At 36.9% G+C, this 25,083-nt stretch overlaps 4 protein-coding genes across 13 annotated transcripts; all 4 read right to left on the minus strand.

The window, feature by feature from the left end:
* Nucleotides 1-1,076: 1,076 nt before the first annotated feature.
* Nucleotides 1,077-6,851, minus strand: LOC122872082. Of its 4 annotated transcripts, none has more exons than XM_044187785.1 (5): nt 3,415-3,503; nt 2,890-3,201; nt 2,467-2,587; nt 2,006-2,042; nt 1,077-1,915 (listed from the first exon to the last, which is right to left on the minus strand). In XM_044187785.1, the coding sequence occupies exons 1-5, from the start codon at nt 3,476-3,478 to the stop codon at nt 1,841-1,843; spliced, it is 609 nt and encodes a 202-aa protein (XP_044043720.1). In that variant the 5' UTR covers nt 3,479-3,503; the 3' UTR covers nt 1,077-1,840. The 4 variants fall into 4 exon arrangements, with proteins under 4 accessions (XP_044043720.1, XP_044043719.1, XP_044043721.1 ...); XM_044187784.1 differs by lacking the exons at nt 2,890-3,201; nt 3,415-3,503 and adding exons at nt 6,129-6,440; nt 6,651-6,851 and having other exon boundaries at nt 1,097-1,915; XM_044187786.1 differs by lacking the exons at nt 1,077-1,915; nt 2,006-2,042; nt 2,467-2,587; nt 2,890-3,201; nt 3,415-3,503 and adding exons at nt 4,241-4,928; nt 5,121-5,187; nt 5,514-5,627; nt 6,129-6,440; nt 6,651-6,851.
* Nucleotides 6,852-7,471: 620 nt separating this feature from the next.
* On the minus strand, nt 7,472-11,173 carry LOC122872112. Of its 2 annotated transcripts, none has more exons than XM_044187864.1 (6): nt 10,980-11,173; nt 10,524-10,835; nt 10,132-10,264; nt 9,723-9,780; nt 9,499-9,564; nt 7,472-8,818 (listed from the first exon to the last, which is right to left on the minus strand). In XM_044187864.1, exons 1-6 carry the CDS (start codon nt 11,041-11,043, stop codon nt 8,621-8,623), a joined length of 831 nt encoding a protein of 276 aa, XP_044043799.1. In that variant the 5' UTR covers nt 11,044-11,173; the 3' UTR covers nt 7,472-8,620. The 2 variants fall into 2 exon arrangements, with proteins under 2 accessions (XP_044043799.1, XP_044043800.1); XM_044187865.1 differs by having other exon boundaries at nt 9,363-9,564.
* Nucleotides 11,174-13,667: 2,494 nt separating this feature from the next.
* Nucleotides 13,668-15,639, minus strand: LOC122872376. Its single transcript, XM_044188549.1, has 5 exons — nt 15,431-15,639; nt 14,908-15,219; nt 14,418-14,538; nt 14,243-14,279; nt 13,668-14,157 (listed from the first exon to the last, which is right to left on the minus strand). The coding sequence occupies exons 1-5, from the start codon at nt 15,492-15,494 to the stop codon at nt 14,041-14,043; spliced, it is 651 nt and encodes a 216-aa protein (XP_044044484.1). The 5' UTR covers nt 15,495-15,639; the 3' UTR covers nt 13,668-14,040.
* Nucleotides 15,640-16,340: 701 nt separating this feature from the next.
* LOC122872375 (motile sperm domain-containing protein 2-like) lies at nt 16,341-21,925 on the minus strand. Of its 6 annotated transcripts, none has more exons than XM_044188546.1 (8): nt 21,764-21,921; nt 21,445-21,565; nt 21,062-21,167; nt 19,749-20,799; nt 19,301-19,612; nt 18,785-18,908; nt 18,463-18,520; nt 16,341-17,174 (listed from the first exon to the last, which is right to left on the minus strand). In XM_044188546.1, the coding sequence occupies exons 4-8, from the start codon at nt 19,810-19,812 to the stop codon at nt 16,977-16,979; spliced, it is 756 nt and encodes a 251-aa protein (XP_044044481.1). In that variant the 5' UTR covers nt 19,813-20,799; nt 21,062-21,167; nt 21,445-21,565; nt 21,764-21,921; the 3' UTR covers nt 16,341-16,976. The 6 variants fall into 6 exon arrangements, with proteins under 6 accessions (XP_044044481.1, XP_044044478.1, XP_044044479.1 ...); XM_044188543.1 differs by having other exon boundaries at nt 18,424-18,520; XM_044188544.1 differs by having other exon boundaries at nt 18,424-18,520; nt 21,445-21,584; nt 21,764-21,918.
* Between the last annotated feature and the right edge of the window lie 3,158 nt (nt 21,926-25,083).

Genomic DNA, 25,083 nt, shown 5'->3' on the forward strand with positions numbered 1-25,083 from the left:
GTGGTTAATAGAGCCTTGAGCCTTGTGGTGTATTGTAATGACCTACAGACTCAGTGTTATATCATACATCATATTATCTGATTATTATTATTATTATTACTAAAACCATGTTAGCAGCATTTTAATGATATAGCTGATCTTAACGTGCTTATATACTGTTGGGTAGTTGTTGTAGTTTGTGTAAAATGTGTAAAATCTTAATTGGAAAAGTAACCAGCAGCTGTAACTGTCAGATAAACGTAGTGGAGTAAAAAGTACATTACACAAATATTTCCCTCTGAAATGTAGTGCAGTATAAATTTGCATAAAATGGGGAAATATCAAGTAAAGTACAGTAGTCTAAGTCATCTGCATCCAATGAAAACATTCAATCATATGTTTAATGCCTGCTTTTAAAAAACGCAGACCGTGTCACGTGCAGATGCTGAATTTGCTGTTCCAATCAGGACAGCTGAGTCATTTCCCTTAAATCTTCCTCAGTGGTGCTGAGCGAATCTGTTCTCTTAACCCTTAATAACATTTACTGCAACAGGCCTGTCCCAGACTCTGACTAGTCTGATCGACAAACAAAAAAGAAATGGAGAAAATGCGTGCTTAAGAGAATAGAGGAAAACAGTGCTCAGCAAAGAGAGGAGAGGCTTGTGACCTAGTCGTCCTTCCTCTGTAAATAAAAAGGCATGTTAGCAGGGGAACACCAGAGAGAAAAACAATGACTAGGAATTTAAAGCCTGTTTAGGTGCAGAATGAAAATGAAAGAACATCCTCCTTGATCTTTGCAACAAAAGAAATCAAGGTCACACTGTGGATTTGTATTAATAAAAACAAGTGATGGAATATAGTTGTAGATCCTTGATGCATGAGGCAAAATTTCCTATCATTTAATATATTTAATATTTGTTCCCTTAATTATGTGTACGGTAGTTTATACCTATTCAGTCATTTGTGCCATAATCCAAGATCAGCATTCATAATAGAACCCAAATTCGTTTCATCGGCACAAATTGGAGTGACATCTGGTTCTGTTCTGAAGGTTTACACAAGAGTCACCACAGTGAATAAAAAATGAGGACTCTGAATTTGTTAAATTGTCTGCTGAATTTACAGTATGTATTATTCGTATGTGCACTCAAGTCACCAAAGGACACATTTTCACACAAAAACAATGTTACAAATAAGTGGACAAAATTCCTTTCCTGCATTGGCAGAAGACAGATAACACAAACATCTAAGCAGGGATTACAATAAAATCAAAAAATCTAAAATCTACAATAAAAGCATCACTCCCCTGCTACAATGATAACGAATTAAAAATGGCCACATCATAGTTCAGAGACAAAGCCTGAGTGCTTTGTTGGTTATTCTAATTGGAAATTATATTTATTTTCTATTCAGAATCTGATTTAGAGATTAAAAAAAAGAGGTTGTTTGTTTTAGATGAAAAACACTGAACTATTTGAACTTTGTCAGTCAGATTTGACATCAAGACAACAAAGAATAAACAACAACTTTGTTAGATATTTAGTTGATTCTGGCCATTGTTACAGTATAATATAATAACAGTGTAAAGTCCTTACTGTGCTCAATTTGAGGCATTAAGCTTACATAAAGGATAGACTGCAATTACAAAAGTTCTAGTTCGAGTAAAATACACTGATAGGAATACTATAGGTGAGTGAAATACAGAAGTTGTCACATAGCAAAAGAGTGCCACCTTGTGGACAACAGGCTCTGTTTCACTTGTGATTCAACAGTAAAACATGCATCACCAGGAACAGATATAGTATAACTGAAGCTATGTGTGTCCTCTCTGGTAAACATGTTTGAATTATTAGTATTAGTGTTAGAGACATGCAGTCGAATAAAGCCCACTCTCTCTCCGTATGAAGGTGCTGTACGGCTCGATGTCGTGTGGCTCCTGCAGAAGGACACACGTATTAAAAAAATAATGATTAAAGTTAAATGAATCGCATGAATGAAGAAGATGTAACATTTTTCTGTACAGTACCATGTTCGGACGACTACTCAGTGGTTCTGGTTGTCTTCTGTTGGGTCAAACAACAATGAATTAGTAATTGATCTTAATGTTTATTCACTCTGCATTGTGTAGTCTGTTTCTATAGACAAGACAGGAAATGAAAGACCATGTCTTGCGTCATTGTTTCATATGAAACTAGAGGTCAAGATCTTGATAGAAATGACTGCAGTGCATTTGAAGTCATTTACAAATCAGATAAATGTGTGACAGGTGATAAGGACTGCATGAAATTGCTATTACTTGAAAAATGACAAGAGTTGGTCAGACAAAACAAACTCTCGCTGTTGAAGATGTTGTATGTAAATGCACTCAAGGTAATATTTGTTCACCACATTGGATATAATTGTATTGTTTAAGACCGTCCAACACCATTAAGTTGTGAAGCATTCCTAAAAATAACAATGATGATAATGAATATAGTAGTCTCTCACCCATGATGTATTCCTATGTAGATAAACCAAAGGATAACTCCAGTTATAATGATGACTATAGTTACACCAATAACAGCACTCGGAATTGGCATTTGTGTTGAACTGCCGGCGTGTTCATCGTCTAAAACATTGTAAACAAAAAGTCAGAAAATTTCATATTTTCTCTTTTTAAGAGTCTGCTGTACACATTATCACTGTAATATTGTATCACTGATATCTGCAAATCAAAGCTAAAAAAAATAGCAAAGCTAAGAACCAAAGAGACATTTGTTGGGCTAATCACTGTATGCTTTGATAAACCTGTAAACTATAAGTACAAGCATCACACTACCATCTCAACAATACAATACAGTTGTAGCACAGTGGAAAATAACCAGCTGAATTTAGCCAAAGCAAGAGGAAAAATACAGAAAATGTCTTTACCTTCCACAGTGATATTCAGATGGAGAATATCTGTTCCATCAAGATGTGAACACTCACAGGTGTAGTTCCCTCTGTCCTCTGGTTTTAAACTGGTCAGGTGGAGAAACACAGTCTGATTCTTTGTCATAAGTGTGAACCTGGAGTCACATTCGTGCACAAAGCCCCGTCCATGTTGATACAGCAGACGACACTCTGCTCCCCGGTTTCTCTCTGTGCTGATCTTACACACTATCAGTGTGATGATACTCAGTGTAGCGTTGGTGCATATTGGAGTGACATCTGGTTCACTCCCAATGGTTTTCACAAGAATCTCTGCAATCAATTACACTCAAAAATCAATATGAAATGCAGTCTGAGTTAGCGATTGCTGTATTTTTTGCGTTTTCTGAATATTAACATAATTTTTAATTCCACTACTAAATTACAGAAAACTTTTAGTTGTCCTCTTTAAACCAAAAACAGGAAGATTAGAGAAAAACTACTTGCATGAAATTTACATTATGAAAACTAGTTTCTGTACATTACCTTCACTGTCAAAACACGCAGTTAGTGGCAGAAGCACAACAAAGCACAGTTTCCATTCAGCCATTCTGATCAAGAAGCAACTGCTGCTGGCAGAACAATATCCTGTACTGATGGAAGGACAGACACACCTCTTTGCACTGTTCTCCGGCTACATAAACCTCAAACTCTCACAGAGGTGAGAACTCTTCTATAAAGGAAGTGCTGCTACAGGAGCTTCTGCTTCCATATCTCTTATCTTCAAAACTTTTCATACCTATGTTATATGTGTCTACAATAAGATGCCAGCATTTTGCCTGCATTTGTCTTACAATTTGTGTGACTAGTGAGAGTCGTACGTCACACAACCTGCTAATACTTGTGCTAATACTATGTTTGCTTTTGTGGTCGCAACATATTTAGAGACATGAGCTGGAGCTGTAATTAGAAAGCAGCATATACTCTTTGCAGCTCATTGCAATTTATGTTACCCACCTCTTTCATAAGAAAACCAGTATGTCGTCTTCATACGGCACTGAAGCCTAGTTCATGCGAGTATTATAAGCTTTTGGGATATTTACTCTTCAATTAGCAGTTACACAGTGCCAATGATGGAATTTTATTTTGAAATTCCAATAATTAATCACTAATAATCAAACTATACAAATCATGGCCAACAGACCGCTTTTCTTTGTATAGTTTTAAGACTTTAACTTGAAATTATTGTGAGAATCAGAAAGGCCTCAACTTTGGCGATGACTGTACATTACTCATCACAAGGTGTGTATTCAAAACTTAAAATGGTCCTACAAGAGGTTTCATATTTTACATACTTTATTGTATTTTTTGACTTGTCGGCCATTGCAATTGGTTTATACAGAACATATTATTGGTTATTGGAAAAAACTTATCCTATCTGATGGATGACACATTTAATAATGATCCAGCATCTTGAAGAATGTGACAAGGAAATGATCAGCCTTTGGTAATGAAAACAGCATGCAGTCATTACCAAACACAAGTCACTGCGCTTATCTCTACATTAACATACTGTTGTGGTTGGCTTAAGATGTACTCTGGCTAACACACCACCGTGTATTAAACAAACTTGTGGCCAAAAATAGCATCTACTCAGAACCCCGTCCTCCTGCAGTGTGATGAAGTACTGAGGAGAGTGTGTTTCCTTCTCCTGTATATCAACTACAGAACAGTTATTGTAGCCCTCAGTATCAAAATCACAATCTTCTTGCTTAGTTTGTCCATAAAAAGGATGCGTTCACACGCAGGGCTGTTTTAACAAACACTGTAATCTCAATATTTAGGAAAACAACCTATATCACAAAAACCTTTACATAAAAATGTCATTATTTTGGATCTCTCAAAGAACTGAAGGACTTTGTCCAACTACGATCAGAAGAACATCCACATATTACACAGCTGTGTTATCTTGACTCTTTGGTTGAAATAGAGATAGTTTGGTAGAGATCCCTTGCTGGTTGCTGAAGGCTTGTGTAGGGGTCATCAGGGTCATCTTCGTCCTATAAAAACAAAACTCTTGATGAATCATGTTTTATTTATTTATGTATGAGTACAAGCATTGAACTGGCAAAGTTTATAGATATGTGGTATTTTATTTCTCTTGTTGTAAAGCACTTTGTACTTTGTTTTGATAAGTGCTCTATAAATAAAGTTTTATTATTATTTATTTATTATATAGAACATAAGAATACATTAGTCACTGAAGAGCCGGGAGTTTCACATACAGATGATCCAGATGTGGCTGACCTTGAACAGGCTCTTTAAATAAGAAGGGATATCTGAGTTAGTGGAACATCAAATACACACACAGAAAAATCAAGGTTTTAAAGCTTATTTTTATCTTCTAGAAAATTGTAATATATACATATATAATACAAACTGTCAGGAAAAGGAGCAAAACGCAGGCATCTTCTCTGAGTGAAATATGTAAACGCACCACATCATATTTACATTTATAAAAATGTTTTTACACTTTTCTGCCAGAAAAATTAAGAAACAAAAGTTATTATCCAAATTAAATTGGTATCAAAAGCCAAAAAACATTACAAATACTATAACATTTATAACAATCTCTCACCCATTACTTTTTGTCCTGAAGACGAATCCCAGGATAACTCCAGTTATAATGATGACTATAGTTACAACGATCAAAGCACTTGGAATTGGCATTTGTGTTGAACTGCCGGCGTCTTCATTGTCTAAAACATTGTAAAGAAAAACATCTTTGTTTGATAAATGACACTGGTGTTTGCTCTATATGTAAAGAAACATTACGATTATATTCTTTCTTGTTCAAAGTATAATGTAATATTGTATTACTGACATCATCTGCAAATCAAATGCATCACCATTTATTAAGAACATAATTTATATAATCACATTTTAGATCTGCGCTACACTATCTCACCTGACTTATGAAATCTACATTTTACGTCTACAGACATTAAACTATGAACACAGCTATGAAAATAAAATAAAAAAACCTAAATAAACTTAAAAGCGTTACCACTATACACGTTTTTATTCTATAAATTGAAACAGATCTAATTTCATATATAAGTGTGGACATCATATTGCCATTGAAATTCTTCATAATGTTAACGATGCCGTGGAAAATTACCACCTTAAACTAAGTCAACGTATGAGAGAAATGCATAAAGTGTGATTCACAAAGGCAAGAAAATAAATCAATCATTTACCTTCCACAGTGATATTCAGATGGAGAATATTTGTTCCACCAGGATGTGAACACTCACAGGTGTAGTTCCCTCTGTCCTCTGGTTTTAAACTGGTCAGGTGGAGAAACACAGTCTGATTCTTTGTCATAAGTGTGAACCTGGAGTCACATTCGTGCACAAAGCCCCGTCCATGTCGATACAGCAGAGTACACTCTGCTCCCCGGCTCCTCTCTGTGCTGATCTTACACACTATCAGTGTGATGATACTCAGTGTAGTGTTGGTGCATATTGGAGTGACATCTGGTTCACTCCCAATGGTTTTCACAAGAATCTCTGCAATCAATGAAGACAATCAAAAATCAAAACAGTATGAAACTGAGTCAATGTGTAGCACGTATTGTATTTATGCATCGGTGAATTTCATGACCAATAACATTTTGAATTGCACTAGAATAAGTAAATTACAGAAAATGTTCTGTTGCTGAAAGACAGAAAGATTAACAGCGAAGTTACACATCATAAAATCTAGTTCCTGTACAGTACCTTTGCTGTCGATACAAAACGTTAGCGGCAGAAGCGGAACAAACCACAGTTTCCATCTACCCATACTGGTCAAGACATGGAAGTAACAGTGCAGCTGCTGCTGGCAGTGTACAGCATATTGTACTGTAGGGACGAGGACACACAGACCCCTTAAAGCTGTTCTCTGGCTACGTAAACTCTCAGCTCTCAAACAGACGTACGAGCTGGTGAGATCTCTTCTATAAAGGAAGTGCTGCTACAGGGGTTTCTCCTTTCATACTAAGACGCTCTACAGGGTGAAACAGTAGCAAATGAATGAATACAAAAAGAAAACATTCAGGCTGGGAATAGCTCAGTGACATCAATGACTTTATAATAAACTGTCTTTAACTGTCTTGTTTGGTGAAAAGACACAAAATTGCCATGTTTGGAAGTAAGACCTAACATCGGTCCCAATATTATTAATGTTCAAAAACATTTATCTCACAGTTTGTGTGATTAGTGAGAGTCGAAGGCCTGAGCTTGAGCGTGTGTGAGCTGCGTGTCCCTCAGTGTGTCGTCTTCACACAGCACTGTTACAACTCGACACTACTGTAGCTGACAAAAACACGTCTCACTTTATGTAAGTGAATTAACTTTGTTTCAGGAGTGATCAGAAATGTAGGCCCATTAATGCACTAATACGTCAGCATGTGTCACTGAATTCTACAGACTGTAGCCTTGTGTTCATGTGACTGTCAGAATCTGTTGAGCAACAGCAATGAAAAAAATTTAAATTAAATTAACTTACAAGCTTTTGGGATGTTTACTTTTCAGTTAGCAGTTATACAGTTCCAATGAAATTTATTTTGAAATTCCAACAATTAATCACTTACAATCAATATTGTACAAATCATTATATTTTACATACTTTATTGCATTTCTTGACTTATCGACCACTGCAATAGTTTTATACAGAGCATCAATGAACAAATTGGCAGCGCCCAGCAACAGCTTAAGAATTGGAGGTGTTGAGGCTAAATATTATTGGCTACTGTAATCTCAATATTTAGGAAAACAACCTATATCACAAAAACCTTTACATAAAAATATCATTATTTTGGATCTCTCAAAGAACTGAAGGACTTTGTCCAACTACGATCAGAAGAACATCCACATATTACACAGCTGTGTTATCTTGACTCTTTGGTTGAAATAGAGATAGTTTGGTAGAGATCCCTTGCTGGTTGCTGAAGGCTTGTGTAGGGGTCATCAGGGTCATCTTTGTCCTATAAACTAAAATCTTGATGCATCATGTTTTTAAAGTCTAAACTAAATTATGTTCATTATTATGTTCCAGATAACATCATTGAACTGGCTTCTTTCTGAGTTTAAAGATATAGAACATAAGAATACATTAGTCCCCGAAGAGCCGGGAGTTTCACATACAGATGATCCAGATGTGGCTGACCTTGAACAGGCTCTTTAAATAAGAAGAGTTATCAGAGGTAGTGGAACATCAAATACACACAATCAAGGTAGGACTTCAAGCTTATCGTCATCTTCTAGAAAATTGGAAAAACAAAAAATAAAATAAAATAATAATAACGAAGGAGAAAAATAGTGTAACGCAGACATCTTCTCTGCCACACAGCGAGCAAAAATATTTTGCTTGTGTTTATTTTTACAGGATGCTGAATTTTTAGTACTGTATTTTTTGTCCCAACAATGTACTGTATATAATGAGCCTTTGGAAAATTGCCTCCCCAATGAGCAATTATAGTTTGATTAAGTGGATTTTATCTTTAAATTTCAATAAGTTACAATTCATAATGATACATGTATGAATAATTGTTCTGTACATGGCTCATGGCAAGGTATGTGCATTAAAAAATCTCGTAAATTTCCTCATGTTTAGGGAAATCCTTTTAAATTCTAAAACTCTATATTGTCTCAATAAGCCAAAAATGTTATACGACATATTATACTGTTATACAGTCATGTTATCTTGATTAAATGTTTTCATAGATTTTGCAACTTGGATCAGTCTCTCTTCCATCTATTTCCTGATCCAAATGCGCAGTCACTAAGATGTTGCAGGCTGAATTTCTCATGGTGTCATGCTGATGTTGCACTGAGGAGATAGTTTGATAGAGATCATTTGTTGGCTGCTGAAGGCTTGTGTAGGGGTCATCAGGGTCATCTAGGTCCTATGGAAACATCAAAATCTTCAGGCACATGGCTAGCTGTTCCACATAGTGAATATCAAGATGATCTTTAGTCACTGGACTTAGCATGAGAGGATAGCATTAAAGAGAAATGTTCTTACTAAAAATGCTGTAACTCTGGAAGATATCTACTTGATTTGTCTAACTCAGAATGCTGAAGTCTCAAATTAGCTTCAGATAAACATTTCAATACATTTTTACACAGAACAAGGGCTGTGGATTTTGTCCCCCCATCACTTACAATAGAAGCACATTAGGAAGGGATTTTTTAATGCCCAGTATTAGCAGGAGGAATTATTACAGCAAGCAAACACTGTTTCAATGTTCACATAGGCCCCTGACTACTGTTTTAAGACAGACTTGAAAAATTGTGAACCTAAACTTCAAAATGGGCAAGAAATGTAATTTCTACAATTTTTACAGTTTACATCACGTGAAAATTTAGACAAAACAAGGAAATTGAATTAGGCTATTCTGGAAATACAAGTGTGTAATTATAAAGATGCATTTTCTTCTCCTGGCATACCTCTCTCACAGTCACAGGACTGTTGTCACTGAGTTTACAAAAGGTTTCTTCTACTGGTGCAAAGTCTATTATACGGCACTCTCCCCTTCGCATCACCTAAGAGGCGTTGTGGTGGCCTTGTGGTTAAGACACATACCATACTGCGTGGGACATTTGTTACATGTGATATCCTTTTCTCTCTCTCCCGCTCATCATTTCCTGTCTGCATGCAAAAAAATAACAAATAAAATAAGAAGACCTCAGCTACAGTAAATGCCTTCAATGTAAAAATCCAGTATGTGTACTGTATATATGAATACACACATTAAAATAGCTACTTTATACATTTAAATATGTAGAACAAAAGAATACGTGGCTCACCAAAGAGCAGGGGGGTTCACAGACCGTTAACCCAGATGCTGCTGACCTTGTATCGTCTCTGTAAATATGAGAAGATGTCAGATTGTGAAGTGGAACACAAAACAGATAAATAGTTAAGAATTAACTTTTCCTCTACCCCATGACAATTTTGTTCAACACAGCTCTTGCTATTAATTTCAAAACATTCATTTAAACAACATAAATAACAACAGGCTAATTGGACAAAATCACACTTAAAGCTGACAGAGACTTGTATACTTTAGTAGTGAGAACATTACAGTTTCTGCGCTTTACAAAACTCAAATTACTGCTGTGAAAATATTGAGTATCATTTATTTACAATTCTTTATTCAATATAGAAGCTGCATTATTTTATAAGGTTTAAAGCACACAGTGCTGAAATTTTCACCTTGAATGTATTTTTCTCAGGATTCCTTTAAGGACCAGTCCAATCACAATGATGGATGCAGTAACACCACCGATAACAATGATGGGCAATATCCTAAAAAAACTGCTGCTGAAGTCCTGTTCATGTGATGCTGCTGAATTTGTTAACATGCAATGGAAAATAATCTGAGACAAAGTATTGTTCAAAACCACTCAATAAACACAAAAGGAACGACCAAAAATACAACACATTTACCTTCCACACTGATACTGAGGCAGAATATTTATTCATCCACCATAAAGCCTAAATTGTACATCTACAGACATTAAGTTTTAAATTCTGTATGTTTTAGCAACAGACTACACTTTGAAATGCATACAGTTTGAAAGCAAGACAATAAATCAATCATTTACCTTCCACAGTGATATTCAGATGGAGAATATATACTCCATCAAGATGTGAACACTCACAGGTGTAGTTCCCTCTGTCCTCTGGTTTTAAACTGGTCAGGTGGAGAAACACAGTCTGATTCTTTGTCTTAAGTGTGAACCTGGAGTCACATTCGTGCACAAAGTCCCATCCATGTCCATACAGCAGACGACACTCTGCTCCCCCATTTCTCTCTGTGCTGATCTTACACACTATCAGTGTGATGATACTCAGTGTAGCGTTGGTGCATATTGGAGTGACATCTGGTTCACTCCCAATGGTTTTCACAAGAATGTCTGCAAAAAATAAGAAAGAGCTTTTGAATGCCTTAATATTTGTTACATTTACACATTTTCCATCTCTGACTGCAAAAGATTAATTCTACCAAACTGCAAAACTGACTGACTTGCATTAACAGTATGTAATTAAAAGCTCAGTACCTTCAGAGTCAAAGCACAGACACAGTGGCAGAAGCAGGACAAACCACAGCTTCCACTGATCCATAATCGCAGAAGGTCCGAACAACAGTGTTGCCGTCGGTACACACTAAACGATACTGAAGAGAGGAAGATAAACTTTGACTCACCCTTTTTGCTACCTAAACCTCAAAATATTTAAAATATCTTCTAAGCGTATGAACTGATAGTCAGTCACGTGTTCCTAAAAAGGAAGTACATTTCCTAAGTTAAGACCCTCTGTGGTTGAATCTTTAACAGTGGTTTCACTGAAAGCATTCATTTTGGCTAAAGCTTCAGCCCTTATTAAATTAAATTGAGTACAAATTTAAACACTTAGGCTGTGTTTGAGGAAATTGAATAACAAAAAATGTGTTGATATTTGGTGATTGTTTTGGAGGAAGACGTGACACTGGTCAAAATTAGATTTATACAGTACTTATCACTTTCTGTATCAAGGCCAATCCCAGTTGTAGTTCTTTCCCACCGAATGTGAAGCAAACATGTAGATCCTATCTTCCTGAAACAAGTTCTCTGTGAATATTCACCTCACATGACCACTGAACAAAAGGATGTTCACAGGTGTTCACAGGTAGTGCCAACTGCCGAATAGACACAAGAACTGATCCAGCGTCAGTCAGACTCGTGAACAAGGCAATCAACAAATGTCCTCCTGCTTTGATATTATCACATTTATAACAGCACATGCCTCATAAAATGTCGGTTTTAGAGGTCAAGTTTCATGTTATAGAAAAATGTCGAAATGTATCTTCCATCAATATTTCACAAATGGCATCTATGATATCATTGGATTGTTTACATTAATAGCAGCTCTATATCAGTGTCATTCCTCCATATTTGGTCAAAGTCAAACCAGTGGTATTTGAAATCCCCTGTTGATTTACTATGGGCACAGTGATTGTTATCAGTCAGTTCAAAGGGTGAATTATTAGAATTTCATTGTGTTATTAAGTACACAACTCACCGCAATGTGAATGTCTTCATAGTTTGTTTGGTTGTTGCAGGACATTCAGTCTGAAGAGGGACAAAAGCCTGGCCTTATGTTCATTGCATTTAAATAATGATGCCAAGATTGTGATAATCCTCTAAATTACCTTTCTTCTTGCAGGGTTCTGCACATAGTTTGGATAGCTGGAGAAATCAGGGCTTGATTTGTACAAAGCAGCTTAGACAGATCAAGATAATCTACCATAAGAACCCATGAAGCCTCAGTTTGGTTTTGTTTTTATTTAGAGATGTGTCATTGTGGTCGTAGAAGTGTCGCAATACAATACTTCCTGTTTACTGTCAATTAGTTCATTAGAGTCTCCTCCAGTAAACAGTCGTTCAAAAATATGTCTGCCTACAAACTTTTTTCTTTATGGAAAGCAATTAAATGTTAAAACGATTTTTTTCACATAAATACATAGCTTACACATTTCAGACAATGTGAAATCAAATTTACTGTTGGTACAGCATCTCTCCTACCCATTTGATTTGTTCTTTTTAGCCGTGTCATGTAAAACAGTGATAATCAGGGTCAACCACCGTCACAAAGACATACTGTAAGGGCTTCATCTGCGGAGTCGACCCTCTTCAAAGCCATCTGTGTGCAGGAGTGAGAATGAGGCTCAGAGGCATCTGCAACATCATGGAGGCAGCAGCGAAAGCCTCGAGGTAGAAGTACATGCAGGAAGCTGAGATGCTAGACGTCGAGTCAAGCTGACGAGATTAACAGTGATGTTAAAAACGCCAGGTTACAAATCACTGATGATGTGTTCAAGAGCCCTGGGGAGTTATTATATATTCTCTGAAGTCACACAGCGGTTTGGAGAAAAATACTCAGTATGAGAAGTGCACTTTGACAATGATTTCTATTTTTAATAGTGTGTTTACTGTATATTCAGAATCAAATGTAGAGATGATACACAGGGGATGTTTGATTTGTTTTAAATAAAACCTATATTTATGTCATATAGCACAATCTAAGGACCCAAATGCAGAACACAGTAAAGTGGAGAACTGGATAGTAGTAGTGACAGTTTTTATTATAATACTGCAAGCAAGGACAGGTTGATAAGCACTCTTCCAGAGCGGCCGAGTCCGGTGTAGTCCGCTGTAACCAGTATTGACGTTAGTAGTCACAGTCCGTGGAGAACTGACTGGACTTAGAGGGCGGAGACGGTGAGTGTAGGTTCTGGCTTGGCTTGTGCAGCGTGGTAGGTAGAACAGGAAATGCAGCCCTGCAGACAGCAGAGCACACGGGGGCCACGACCACCGACAGGGAAACAACCAAGGGCCTCAAGCAGGCAGAGGTCAAAACCAGAGACCAAGTCCAAACAAAGCCAACAAATCCAACAGGGAGCAGGCAAAAGTCCAAGAGTCCACAATACAGACAGTGTCCAAGGAAACAAAGAATTAATACATCAGAACTCACAGGTAAGAAATGCTGGACACAGGAACAAAGTACAACAAAAATGCACATGACAGGGACAACGACCCGACAATGAACAAAGGAAAAGACCTGGACTAAATACACTAAGGGAGGTGAGACAACGAACCACAGGTGCAATCAATCAAGGTGGGGCCAACACTCTAAACTGGAAGGAAAGCAAACAAAGACAGGAAGTAAATCCCGAAGACACACGAGGAGAGGAGAACACTACAAATTAAAACAGGAAACAGGACAAAACCCCAAACTATGACAATTTAAGTGTTTAATTATTATGACTTTGTAGGTATTTGACTGAATAGCTGACAATAAAAGAACAGGAGTCAACTTTGTTTAAAACAGTCATTTATTATATAATTTATTCTGGACATAATTGTCGGACAGTATAATGCACTCAATGTGCTAATTTTAAAACATTTAACTTAAAAAAAAAGGAATACAATTTATAGAAAACTAGGTTAAGCTAGGTTTTAGAATTAAATGCGCTTCAAGGTGTGAAATATTCAATGGGCACTGTTTCACTTACTATTCAGCAGGAAAACATGCATCACATCGGAGTAGTTATTATATAATTAAAAATCTACAAAGGCATCCTTAAATTTGTGTCATCTCTTCAAAATAATTAATAGTAGTTTCACAACTTCTGGCAGGTGAATAAAGTTCATTCTCTTTCTGTATGAAGGTGCCGCACGGCTCAGTGTCTTGTGGTTCCTGTAAAAGAACACATAGTTAAAAAAAAGTTAAAGTAAAATAAACGGCAGACAAAAAGTAGGCATGACATCTTGGTGTGCAGTACCGTGTTTGGATGACTGGGCAGGGGTTCCAGTTGTCTCCTGTTGCACAAACAAAAAATGATTCATTCGCTGTGCTTTGTGATAGTATTCCATGTGCAAACTTTTTTGTAGCACTTAAGCTTTTATGCTTTACTTAACACGATTTTATTCCCTATCAGCACTATATTAGTCTCTTACCTGTGGTGAATTTTTCTGAGGATAAATCCCAGAATTACTCCAGTTATAATGATGACTATAGTTACACCAATCAAAGCACTCGGAATAGGCATTTGTGTTGAACTGCCAGCGTCTTCATCCTCTAAAACATTGTAAAGAACAAAATCCTTGTCAGAAAAGTAGCTGGTATTCACTCTGTTTATACAGAAACTTCTAATCTCTGTTGTCCACAGCATCATGTAATATTGTATTACAGGTATATTATACTGTTAGTATTAAGTCTATTATCATGACATACAAGTGCTGTCATTTGTCATTTTGCTTTATACCTAGTATTGTTTGCTTAATCGCACTACACTTTTATTTACCCTGTGAAACAAAGCAGGTTTGATTCTCTGACAAGTACAGACTGACGGTGACATTCCTAATAATGTCACCACACACTGGAAAATAACCAGAGAAATACATCAAGTATGAAACACAAAAGTTATAAAATACATCAATCATTTACCTTCCACAGTGATATTCAGATGGAGAATATCTGTTCCACCAGGATGTGAACACTCACAGGTGTAGTTCCCTCTGTCCTCTGGTTTTAAACTGGTCAGGTGGAGAAACACAGTCTGATTCTTTGTCATAAGTGTGAATCTGGAGTCACATTCGTGCACAAAGCCCTGTCCATATTGATACAGCAGACGACACTCTGCTCCCCGGCTCCTCTCTGTGCTGATCTTACACACTATCAGTGTGATGATACTCAGTGTAGTGTTGGTGCATAATGGAGTGACATCTGGTTCTCTCCCAATGGTTTTCACAAGAATCTCTGCAATCAATAAAGACAATCAAAAATCAAAACAGTATGAAACTGAGTCAATGTGTAGCACATGCTGTATTTATACATTTGGTGAATTTCATGACCAATAACATTTTGAATTGCACTAGAATAAGTAAATTACAGAAAATGTTCTGTTGCTCAAAGACAGAAAGATTAACAGCGAAGTTACACATCATAAAATCTAGTTCCTGTACAGTACCTTTGCTGTCGATACAAAACGTTAGCAGCAGAAGCGGAACAAACCACAGTTTCCATCTACCCATACTGGTCAAGACATGGAAGTAACAGTGCAGCTGCTGCTGGCAGTGTACAGCATATTGTACTGTAGGGACGAGGACACACAGACCCCCCTAAACCTCAAACTCTCACAGAGGTGGGGCTGGTGGAGCTGGTGTGAGGTCTTTTAAAAAGGAAGTGCAAGACATGACTGCTTCTGCTTTCATGTTATGACACTCTAAGATGTGGGTACAAGTCACGTTTGGGAGTAAGTAACATTTATCAAAATAAGTTGTTTTGCATGTGATTTCTCTGTCAGCACGCAACCTAATCACAGGCTTGTACTCTGATGCAGAGTGTAAATAAGGAAATGAGAAGTTATATGGTTCAAAGATGATAAAGCCGTCACGTTCACAACCAAGGAAGTAGAGCACCTGTGTCACCATCGGAACCCTGTATTTGTGCTGTTTCTAATTACAACACTACAACACATTATACTGTAGACACGTGAATTATTATTTTACAAGTTTAAAGCATTTAGTGAAAGTTTTCACCTTTGCTTTCTTCTCAGGATACGACCACAGATTATTCCAGCTGTAATGATGGAAGTGGTAGCAACAGTAACAACAGGAGCAAAGCGTGTGGTCCTCTTCGTCTTCTAAACATTGTCAAAAAAATATCAAGGACAATCTGAATTAAATCCCTGTGAGAAGAACATTTTCTACTCCACTCTACCACCCATAATATCTTGCTATATGTCATTTAATCTTCTTGAAAAACTTAAGTATTTCCTGTTTGTTAGCAAACAAACTTACCTCACAGTAAAATCAGGACTCTGTTTGTCACATTTCACATTTTTAACTGCAGTAAAATGATCAGAGTAAAGACAACTCTGGGTTTCCCTACAGATGTTTTATTACAAAATGACCTGCATAACTATAAAGTAGCTTTTGCACAGTGCCTTTGCTGTCACACACACACACACACACACACACACACACACACACACACACACACAGTGGCAGAAGCAGAACAAAGCTGAAAATATATTAATTCATTGTCAACAGCTTTTTTCCCCACAAACATTGAAGGATTTTCAGACGTTAGGAATGTTTAGGACATTAAGCAACGTAAGTAGTTCAAATTAGTAGCTCTTAATTTCCAATGATTCATAATTTACATCCTTGTTAGATGTATATAATGATGATACATTTCTTTCTGTGTAGTGTGAGGGTTGACTGCACATGACTTATAATTAACTGTTTTATAAGAAACTATGTAATACAGCAATTTTAACACTTACTTTATTGTGTTGCTTGATTTTTGTGACTCCTGCAACATTTTAATAAAAAAAAACATTCCGCACAACATCATAAAAAAAAACCATTAGCTAAAAGAGGAAGACGTTGGACATGTTGAGGCTGAATGTTCCAAGTTATGTGAAATACCGATCAGATCAACATCTCAAAACTTGGACCGAGTCGCAATGTCCCGGTTATTATAGTTATGCAGTTATCTTGACTTTTGGTTTAGCTGTTTTCATAGATTTTGCAATTGTGATCAGTCTCTCTCCCATCTTTATCCAGGTCCAAATGGACAGTCGCTGTACTGTCGCCGGCTGAATTTGTTTTGTTGTGATGTTGATGGTGCACCGAGGAGATGGTCAGGTAGACATCACTTGATGGCTGCTGAAGGCTTGTGTAGAGGTTATCTGGGTCGTCTTTGTCCTATAAAAACATATCCAAATTTCTAATAAGGAACCCTTTATAAAGGTTTATAAATTGTAACTACTGGCTTTAATAGTTACTAATAAATCATTTACAGTGGCTTTACTAGTACCTCTATTAGAGGTCAAATTAGCTATCAAGTCTGCAGTTATAAATGTTAGTAAGTTATTAATAAAGCGTCGTTGGTTTATTTCATCAACATAAGGGTTATAATCAACGTGGCTGACAACCCAAAACCTGTTGCTAACGATAGATTATAAATGATTTATAAAGCATTAATAAAATCAATCATTAATCAAGCCATTAACTACAGCAACAAAAGTTTTTTTTTAAAGGCTGCCATATTAGAAAGTGGTACTTAAAATCTTAACATAACTGAATAAATTAGGTTGAAAAGGTTGACAAATTGTAACTCTAGTCAGGAAACCTGAGTCATACTGAACCCTAATCTCACCTCTGACTGAAATCCCCTTAACTCCACTCACCCTCAAAATCATCAAAACTTGGCTGTGCGACTCATCGCTTTAAATGTGTTAAACAGCAACATGTCAAGATAGAGCAAATAAAAACAGTTTGATTATGAACATGAGGTCAAGCAGGGCGCTGCCTTAAAGAGAAACAACACAATAAATTATTTTTTTGCACTGTACACATAATCACATAGATTATTGTTGGCATATGATGTTAATGCATTTGATTTTTCCAGCAATGCACATTTTATGTTTTTTGCACAAAATTAGCTTGTCTGCTTGGATCTGAAAGTACAGTTAGGCCGAATTCTCTTGTCCCTCCCTAACTGTGACATAATAGGCAATTGTATGTTAGCTGCCACGCCAAGTATAAATAGCAGAGCACTGGCCCCAGTCTGTGCCTCTTGAAAAACAACGTCTTAAATGAACAAGTGTTATTCCTTTAAATGTGGAAAAATTTGCAGCTATGATAATGCAGGCAGAGAAGGTCAAGAGCATCATTTTCGGTTGGCCTAACCATTAAAAGGGGCAATAAATGTAACACATATACAGTGAGGCATTTCTATTTCAGCATCTCAGAAACAGCCACCTTCCTGCAATTGTAACACTTGATACCACATGTGAAAATAGTTGTCAGATGGTACTGAGCAAGTGTATTGAGTTGCCACTGAGTGTATTCTCTTCTCTTAGTAGAGCTCTTACATACATTTATGTTCAATCAATTGATTGCCTGATGTATGACTGTACATAGAATTGCATACAATAAATGATATACTTACAATGTTGAACGGTATAAAACCAAAGAATACATTGCTCACCAAAGAGCAGGAGGTTTGACATTCAGATAATCCAGATGGTCCTGACCTGGTACTGTCTCTGCAAAAGTGATTTATATCAGTGGAACACCAAACACACACAAAAACAAATCAAAAAAGCAACTACAGTTGAGTCAGTCAAGCAACAGTAAAACAGTGTTACTCCTAGCTTCACGAAGTTACATGATTTTTACAAATATTATTACAGCTTCACAAAAAAAAGGTACATGCTGCTATGAAATTGCTGAGTATCTTAAATTACAGTGCTTTTCTCAACGTAAACGCCAACTACCTGCGTTTCAAGAATGATGTAAGAATTTTTCACCTGCAACAACTGTTTCTCAGGATAAGCCCAATGACAAATCCAGTTACAATGATAAATGCAGTACCACTACCAATCACAGAGGTAGAAATGAGTATTGTCATAGTGCTGAAAGTGCTGGCCTCTCCTAAAAAAATAAGAGAAAAAAATAACAATACTGTAATGCTGGAATCTCCTTGGAATCAGTTTGACAATCAGATCATATCAATAGTTGTGTTCCCTATAATATCTCATCTGACATTTATAAGGTCTCCATTTTACATCTATAGACATTAAAAAGCATGTATTACCAAAGTTTATACCCAAACAGACATTAGTGCCAGTGTTTGTTGTGATGAGTACCGGTGCTATCATGTGTCATTTTGTTTTATTCCTGGTTCTCTGTTGGATTAACAACCATACACTTTCATTTACTTTGTGTAGTAGAGGCATCATACTGCAATTGCAAGTATTCATGATGTTAACAACAGCGTAGGAGACAAATGCAAGCTCTCAAAAGCAAGAAAATAAAAAAATTACCTTTCACAGTGATACTGAGATAGAGAGTATCTGTTCCACGAGCATGTGAACACTCACAGGTGTAGTTCCCTCTGTCCTCTGGTTTTAAACTGGTCAGGTGGAGAAACACAGTCTGATTCTTTGTCATAAGTGTGAACCTGGAGTCACATTCGTGCACAAAGTCCTGTCCATGTTGATACAGCAGACGACACTCTGCTCCCCGGCTCCTCTCTGTGCTGATCTTACACACTATCAGTGTGATGATACTCAGTGTAGCATCGGTGCATATTGGAGTGACATCTGGTTCACTCCCAATGGTTTTCACAAGAATCTCTGCAATTATAGGAAATGAGTGCACCAGAATGAGTACGGTCAAGTAAATAGTGGGATGCATTAAAAGTTAGTACTGGCAACTTGAAATTCTACCAAACTGCAAAACTGACAGTAATGAACCTCTCCTGTACAGTACCTTCAGTACAGTCAAAACACAAACACAGGAGAAGCAGGACAAGCCAAAGTTTCCATTGATCCATAATGGTGGAGAGGTCAGAACAACAGTGCTTCTGTCAGAATCCCGTCAACTATACTGAACGGAGGAGGGTAAACATTGACAATAAAACCTTATAAGCGTAAGAGCTGATGATGACATGTCCTAAAAAGGAAGTGTAGGACATGACTGCTTCTACTTTTTAGTTTAGAGACACTGTGGGGGAATCTCTAACACTGGTTTCATTGAAAAGCATCAATTTCCGCTAAACTGCGTTTATACTGTACACACAAAACCAACAGTATAGAGCATGCATGGAAAGCCAACTTACCCAAGTCTTTGATAGTTTTTTTTCTTGAAGCAGGGGCGCAAACAAAATTGGATGTCAAATCTTTCAACAACCTTCAAGAACTTGTCTGAGGATGTCCAATGACCTTAAATTGGTTATGTTTTGAAGGACGACTTGAAAATGGTCAAAATTAGATATACAGCCAGACAGCAATTTAATGGCCAGAAGTTAGATAGATAGACTTTATTGTTTCCACAGTGTGTGTGCATTATCCATGCCTCTGGAGTATAGATGCATCCATATGGTAATTACACCCAGAGACATCCACAAAAAACAAGTATGAAATAGGTTCTGCAAATCCTTATCATCACACATTCAAAACATGTAAACTTCCAGGAGTCCAGAATTTTGTGTCGCAGGCCACGTCGAAAAAATATGAGATTCACCTCAAACAAACTTTGAACACAAGAATATTCATCCACAGGCAAATACGTGATGCAAACTGCTGCACAGACTCAAGAATATTGACAAAAACTTGCTCAGCTGACATTTTATATTATATTAAATAGTGCCTCAGTTTTTAGCCGTGGTCCAGCTAAAATAGCCAGCTGAATAGTGGATGTAGAGAGTGAAGCCCCACAAAGCTGTCATGGCCATCACCAGGACAATAAAAACCTTCTGGGTCCAAAGGCAGTGATCCAACTTCCGCTCCAGTCGACGGCTGCTGGCCATCACCTGCAGGAGCTGAGGGCAGCAGACAAAGATTTAAATCAATGACAACTTTAAGGACACAGTCCGAGTCACGGCTTTTCAAAAATGTTTTCAAAACAGATGTGTACAAGTACAAGGTCAGTTTGAGATTTAACCTGATTTAACCTTAATTTGATTCACTGTGGACACAGTACAGTCCAAAGTAGTCAGTTCAAGAGGTGAGTTATTTAAATATTAGTGGGCTGTTACTATATATACCCACAACAACAAAGCTGGTACTTAGCACACAACTGACCGCTACGTGAATGTTTTGGTGACCGTTACTGGTCGCTGGTGTGCCGTAGTTTTTGGTCGTCAGTCTAAGGACGGGCTTTACATCCTGCCAGACGGGACACTTCAGACTGAAAAGGAACAATAAATATGGATTCATTTGTTCATGCCTTTGTGTTTTTAGTTTGTGGTTTTCTTCCTTTAAAAACACGCCATGTTATAAACTTTACTGGCATATTCAAGGCTTTGTATTTGGGGTGTCTTTGTTAGGCAGGACTAAACACACATTTTGACATCATTAAGTTTTCCAAAAATAATGCATAAGAAAAACAATTATTACATACAGAACACATACAATGCACAATTCATAGAATGATGAATAATGTTTAATATCAGTGCAGCACAGACCTTTGGTTTATCATTTTAGACTGGGGGATCTCCTCGCAGAATGTGGCCAGATCCTGCTCGCCATCAGTGGTACTGGGCTCCATTTCAGCAGCCATGACGAGGAAGCGTCCTGAGAAGATGCCTTGGAGCAAGAGGTCAGTCTGAGCTTTCATGAATTCAGTGTCAGCCATTTTTCATTTGTTTCACACATTAAATATACTCTTGAAATGGCTTTGGCTGCACAAACTAATGAGATTTAAATATAAAATGAATATTAACTACTTCTAGCTGACTGCTGTCGGGCATGGCCGAGTGTTGACAGTACATGGTACAGACTTACCTTCACACAGGAACACAGTGATTTCCACAGATGTCCCGGCTGCACAGCTGCTGTTGCCGGGCTTCACCTTGTATTACTCTGAAGAGTCTGCAGAGACAACAAACACAGGTACTGGTCAAAGAGACGTTGTTACTGGAATACAGAGGACTCAGATTAGCCTCCCTCCTACAGCATTGTGTTGAATAATTTAATCAAGTGGTACCCCACCCTTTGCTCCCACCATATAATGAAAAGTGTTTAAAGAAGTGTTACAGTTCCTTACCTGGGTAAACCACTGTCAAAATATGTCAAAAAATTAACATTACTGTTGCATTCCACTGGAAAACTGCAAACTTTAAAAGCATCGGCTACATGTTTGGGGTCACAGTATGGAGGATGAGAAGACATCCTTTCTTTGCCTTTCTCAGGCCAAAGCTTTGTTCCTCAGCTGGACAGGAAACAGACAGAGTTTAAACTGCTTACACAAACTGAAACTATAACTGAGACAGACAAACATTTAAATAAATGCAGGATATGGAACCAGGTAGAAGAGGTTATTAAAGATGCAGACCAACACGGACTTTTCTGATCTTGTTCCCCGCCATAAAGGAGATAATATAAGTTGTCACAGCTGTAAGTTCCAAGACTGTGGTTAAAATGCTGCAATACAAACTAGGTCAAGCGTTTCTACACCACAGTCATAAGACAAGCATGAAAATAATGTGTGTGAAGCAGTCTAATCCATCCCTGATAGTACTGTTGTGGCCAGCTACCACTGATAAACATAACCCTTTATAAGGTTATATTTATTTAATTCCATATTTATTCAAATATAAAGTATGCAGCAAGAAGACCACCATAGTTTATAGGGTACAGGGTTGTCTGGTGACAAGCATAGTACGCGTGTACATCCTAGAGAGGCCGCTGTCTGACTAGAGCTTTTAAATGTTGTGCTGGTGCTCAGAGATGAGAAACGATGAGATTCCCTCCAAAATCAAATTTCTATTAAATGACTTATGTAATAATCTACAGCTCTGAGAAGAAAAAGAAGGAAGGGATGTACATAACAGAAACCACTGCTTGAAATAACAGCTCCTATTTTTATCTCTGGTCTGGGTGTTGCGGCTTTTACTCTGTGTTGTTCACTCTTGCTTGTAATGTTGTCGATAACAGTGTCAGATAATTGGTTGTACTTCTTTAGCCTATCTATTAGAAAGTAAAGCTCTAAATCACATATAATACAGCGACCCTGAGGCCTACCAGCAGAGGAAGTGGTAGACAAATAACTGTACTGTACTATTCAACAGTAGGTTAAACACAAGCATGCTCTCTGTTTTAAGCAGCATATTTAGTTTCCCACACTATTGTGACATTTCTAACTACAAAGGACATCCTAAAAGATGTAAAACATTTCAATACTGATAGTATTCTCTTATTAGTGTTCGTGCAGGAAATTGGTGAAATTGTGATACTCAAGATTAATATTGATTCAGCTGTTAAATTGCACAGCAGTGCTGTGATTAGCCAAATTAAAAAGATAAATAAATAAATAAAGGTGAATGCATTGTGCTTTATTGTATTGTGTAAAATCACATCATAGACATGAGGTGCAAACTGAATGTATGAGTATTTAGACATACAGGTGATTAACAGCAAACAAATACATTATGTATACATGTGTTTGTGGGTGTTCACATACCTGGTTGACACATAAGTCAACATAGCATATATATATATATATATATATATATATATATATATATATATATATATATATATATATATATATATATATATCTGCTATGTTGACTATATATATATGTGTATATATATATATATATATATATATATATATATATATATATATATAATAGAGCATGTACAAAATGTGAAACTACCCATCATACAATAGCAGATATTACACATGATGAAATGCAGTTATGAAATTGATCCAGACATTAGCAAAGTCCCACTTATGATTTATATTTATTTCATATATCTTTAGTTTAGCTGTAAATGAAATAAGAAAGGGCAACCATATTCATATAACATCAAGGTCATTGTATACCTGGAAAATTATATGGCATGTATTATCCACAATGCACATTAATTAAGTATTACATGAAAAGGACTGTTTCAAAAATACTTGCACAGCAATCTGGGGTAGTATTCAAGGAAGCAATAAATTATTTACTTCAGAAAATCCATGTTCTGGAGTAGAGAAAATGCTCATTTTATTTTTATACTTACTCTATTGTGTTAACACATCCATTCAAACAACACACTGTAGGAGGAGATGTGTTTTGAAAAGGCACATCTGTCTTTTTGCATTTCCTCTGAAAGCTTTGAAGCCTCAAGCCAAAGCATGACCCAGATATACAGTCAAACATGTCTCACAGTACTCAAACACTCTGCCTAACTATTCTGCTCATACACCCCCTTTCCTGATATATCACAATGCAATCCTTGCCCACATAATGTTACATTTTGGTGTTTTGACAACTCTGTAATCAAAAACCAGACATACAAATATCTGATAGACAAATGGTTTTGCAAATGTTAAGCTACAGAACCAAGATGGCTGGCCTGCTGGAATTTAAGTGTACTGTGAAGCCAAATTACATAAGAAAATGAGTTCAATTTAGACCAATTTAGAATAAACGTTCCAAATACAAATTTAAAATGTATATTCCACGAATCAAAAAAGCCTTGCTGACTTACTTCCGTAACTATAAGGAGACTGAACTTCACCTTTGACCCCTTTATGGAGCTGTCAGTTAAAGTGACAGTAAAAAGAAAGTGACAGGAAAAATGGCTGTAGGGAAAAAACAAATACTGACACATACAAATTGAGGTTTTGGTTTTACAAATGTAAACGTGAGAGAACATTACTCCACTTTGTAGGACATTATAAATGCTTAGCAGATAGCAGAGAGACACAAAGATTTTTGATGTTCTTTTGTGAATCTCGTCTTATATGAAAACACTAGAGGAGTAAAACTGAAACACGGACTGACAGAGGCGTGCACATAAACAGATTAGATCTCCTGTCAAATTAGGCCACAGTCAGACATGTCAGAGACGACAGTGAGGAGCGTCCCTGTTTCCCTCTGGATGTAATGCTCCAGCCACAGGCCCACACATTTCTTCATCTCCTGCAGCAGCTCCTCATCCTTAGTAACTTCAGAAACAGACTCAGTTAATTCTGTATATCAGAGGAAGGCACTAATACTTACAGCACAATTAAAAGCTAACCGTATGGATGATGAAAGTAAGGCCTTTCATTATTAGATGTCAAAGGATTTTAAAAACTGTTAAAAAATCTCAATTCTGCCAATAAC

The sequence above is a fragment of the Siniperca chuatsi genome, linkage group LG24 (assembly GCF_020085105.1).
Source record: "Siniperca chuatsi isolate FFG_IHB_CAS linkage group LG24, ASM2008510v1, whole genome shotgun sequence".
In the NCBI taxonomy this organism is placed as follows: Eukaryota; Metazoa; Chordata; class Actinopteri; order Centrarchiformes; family Sinipercidae; genus Siniperca; species Siniperca chuatsi.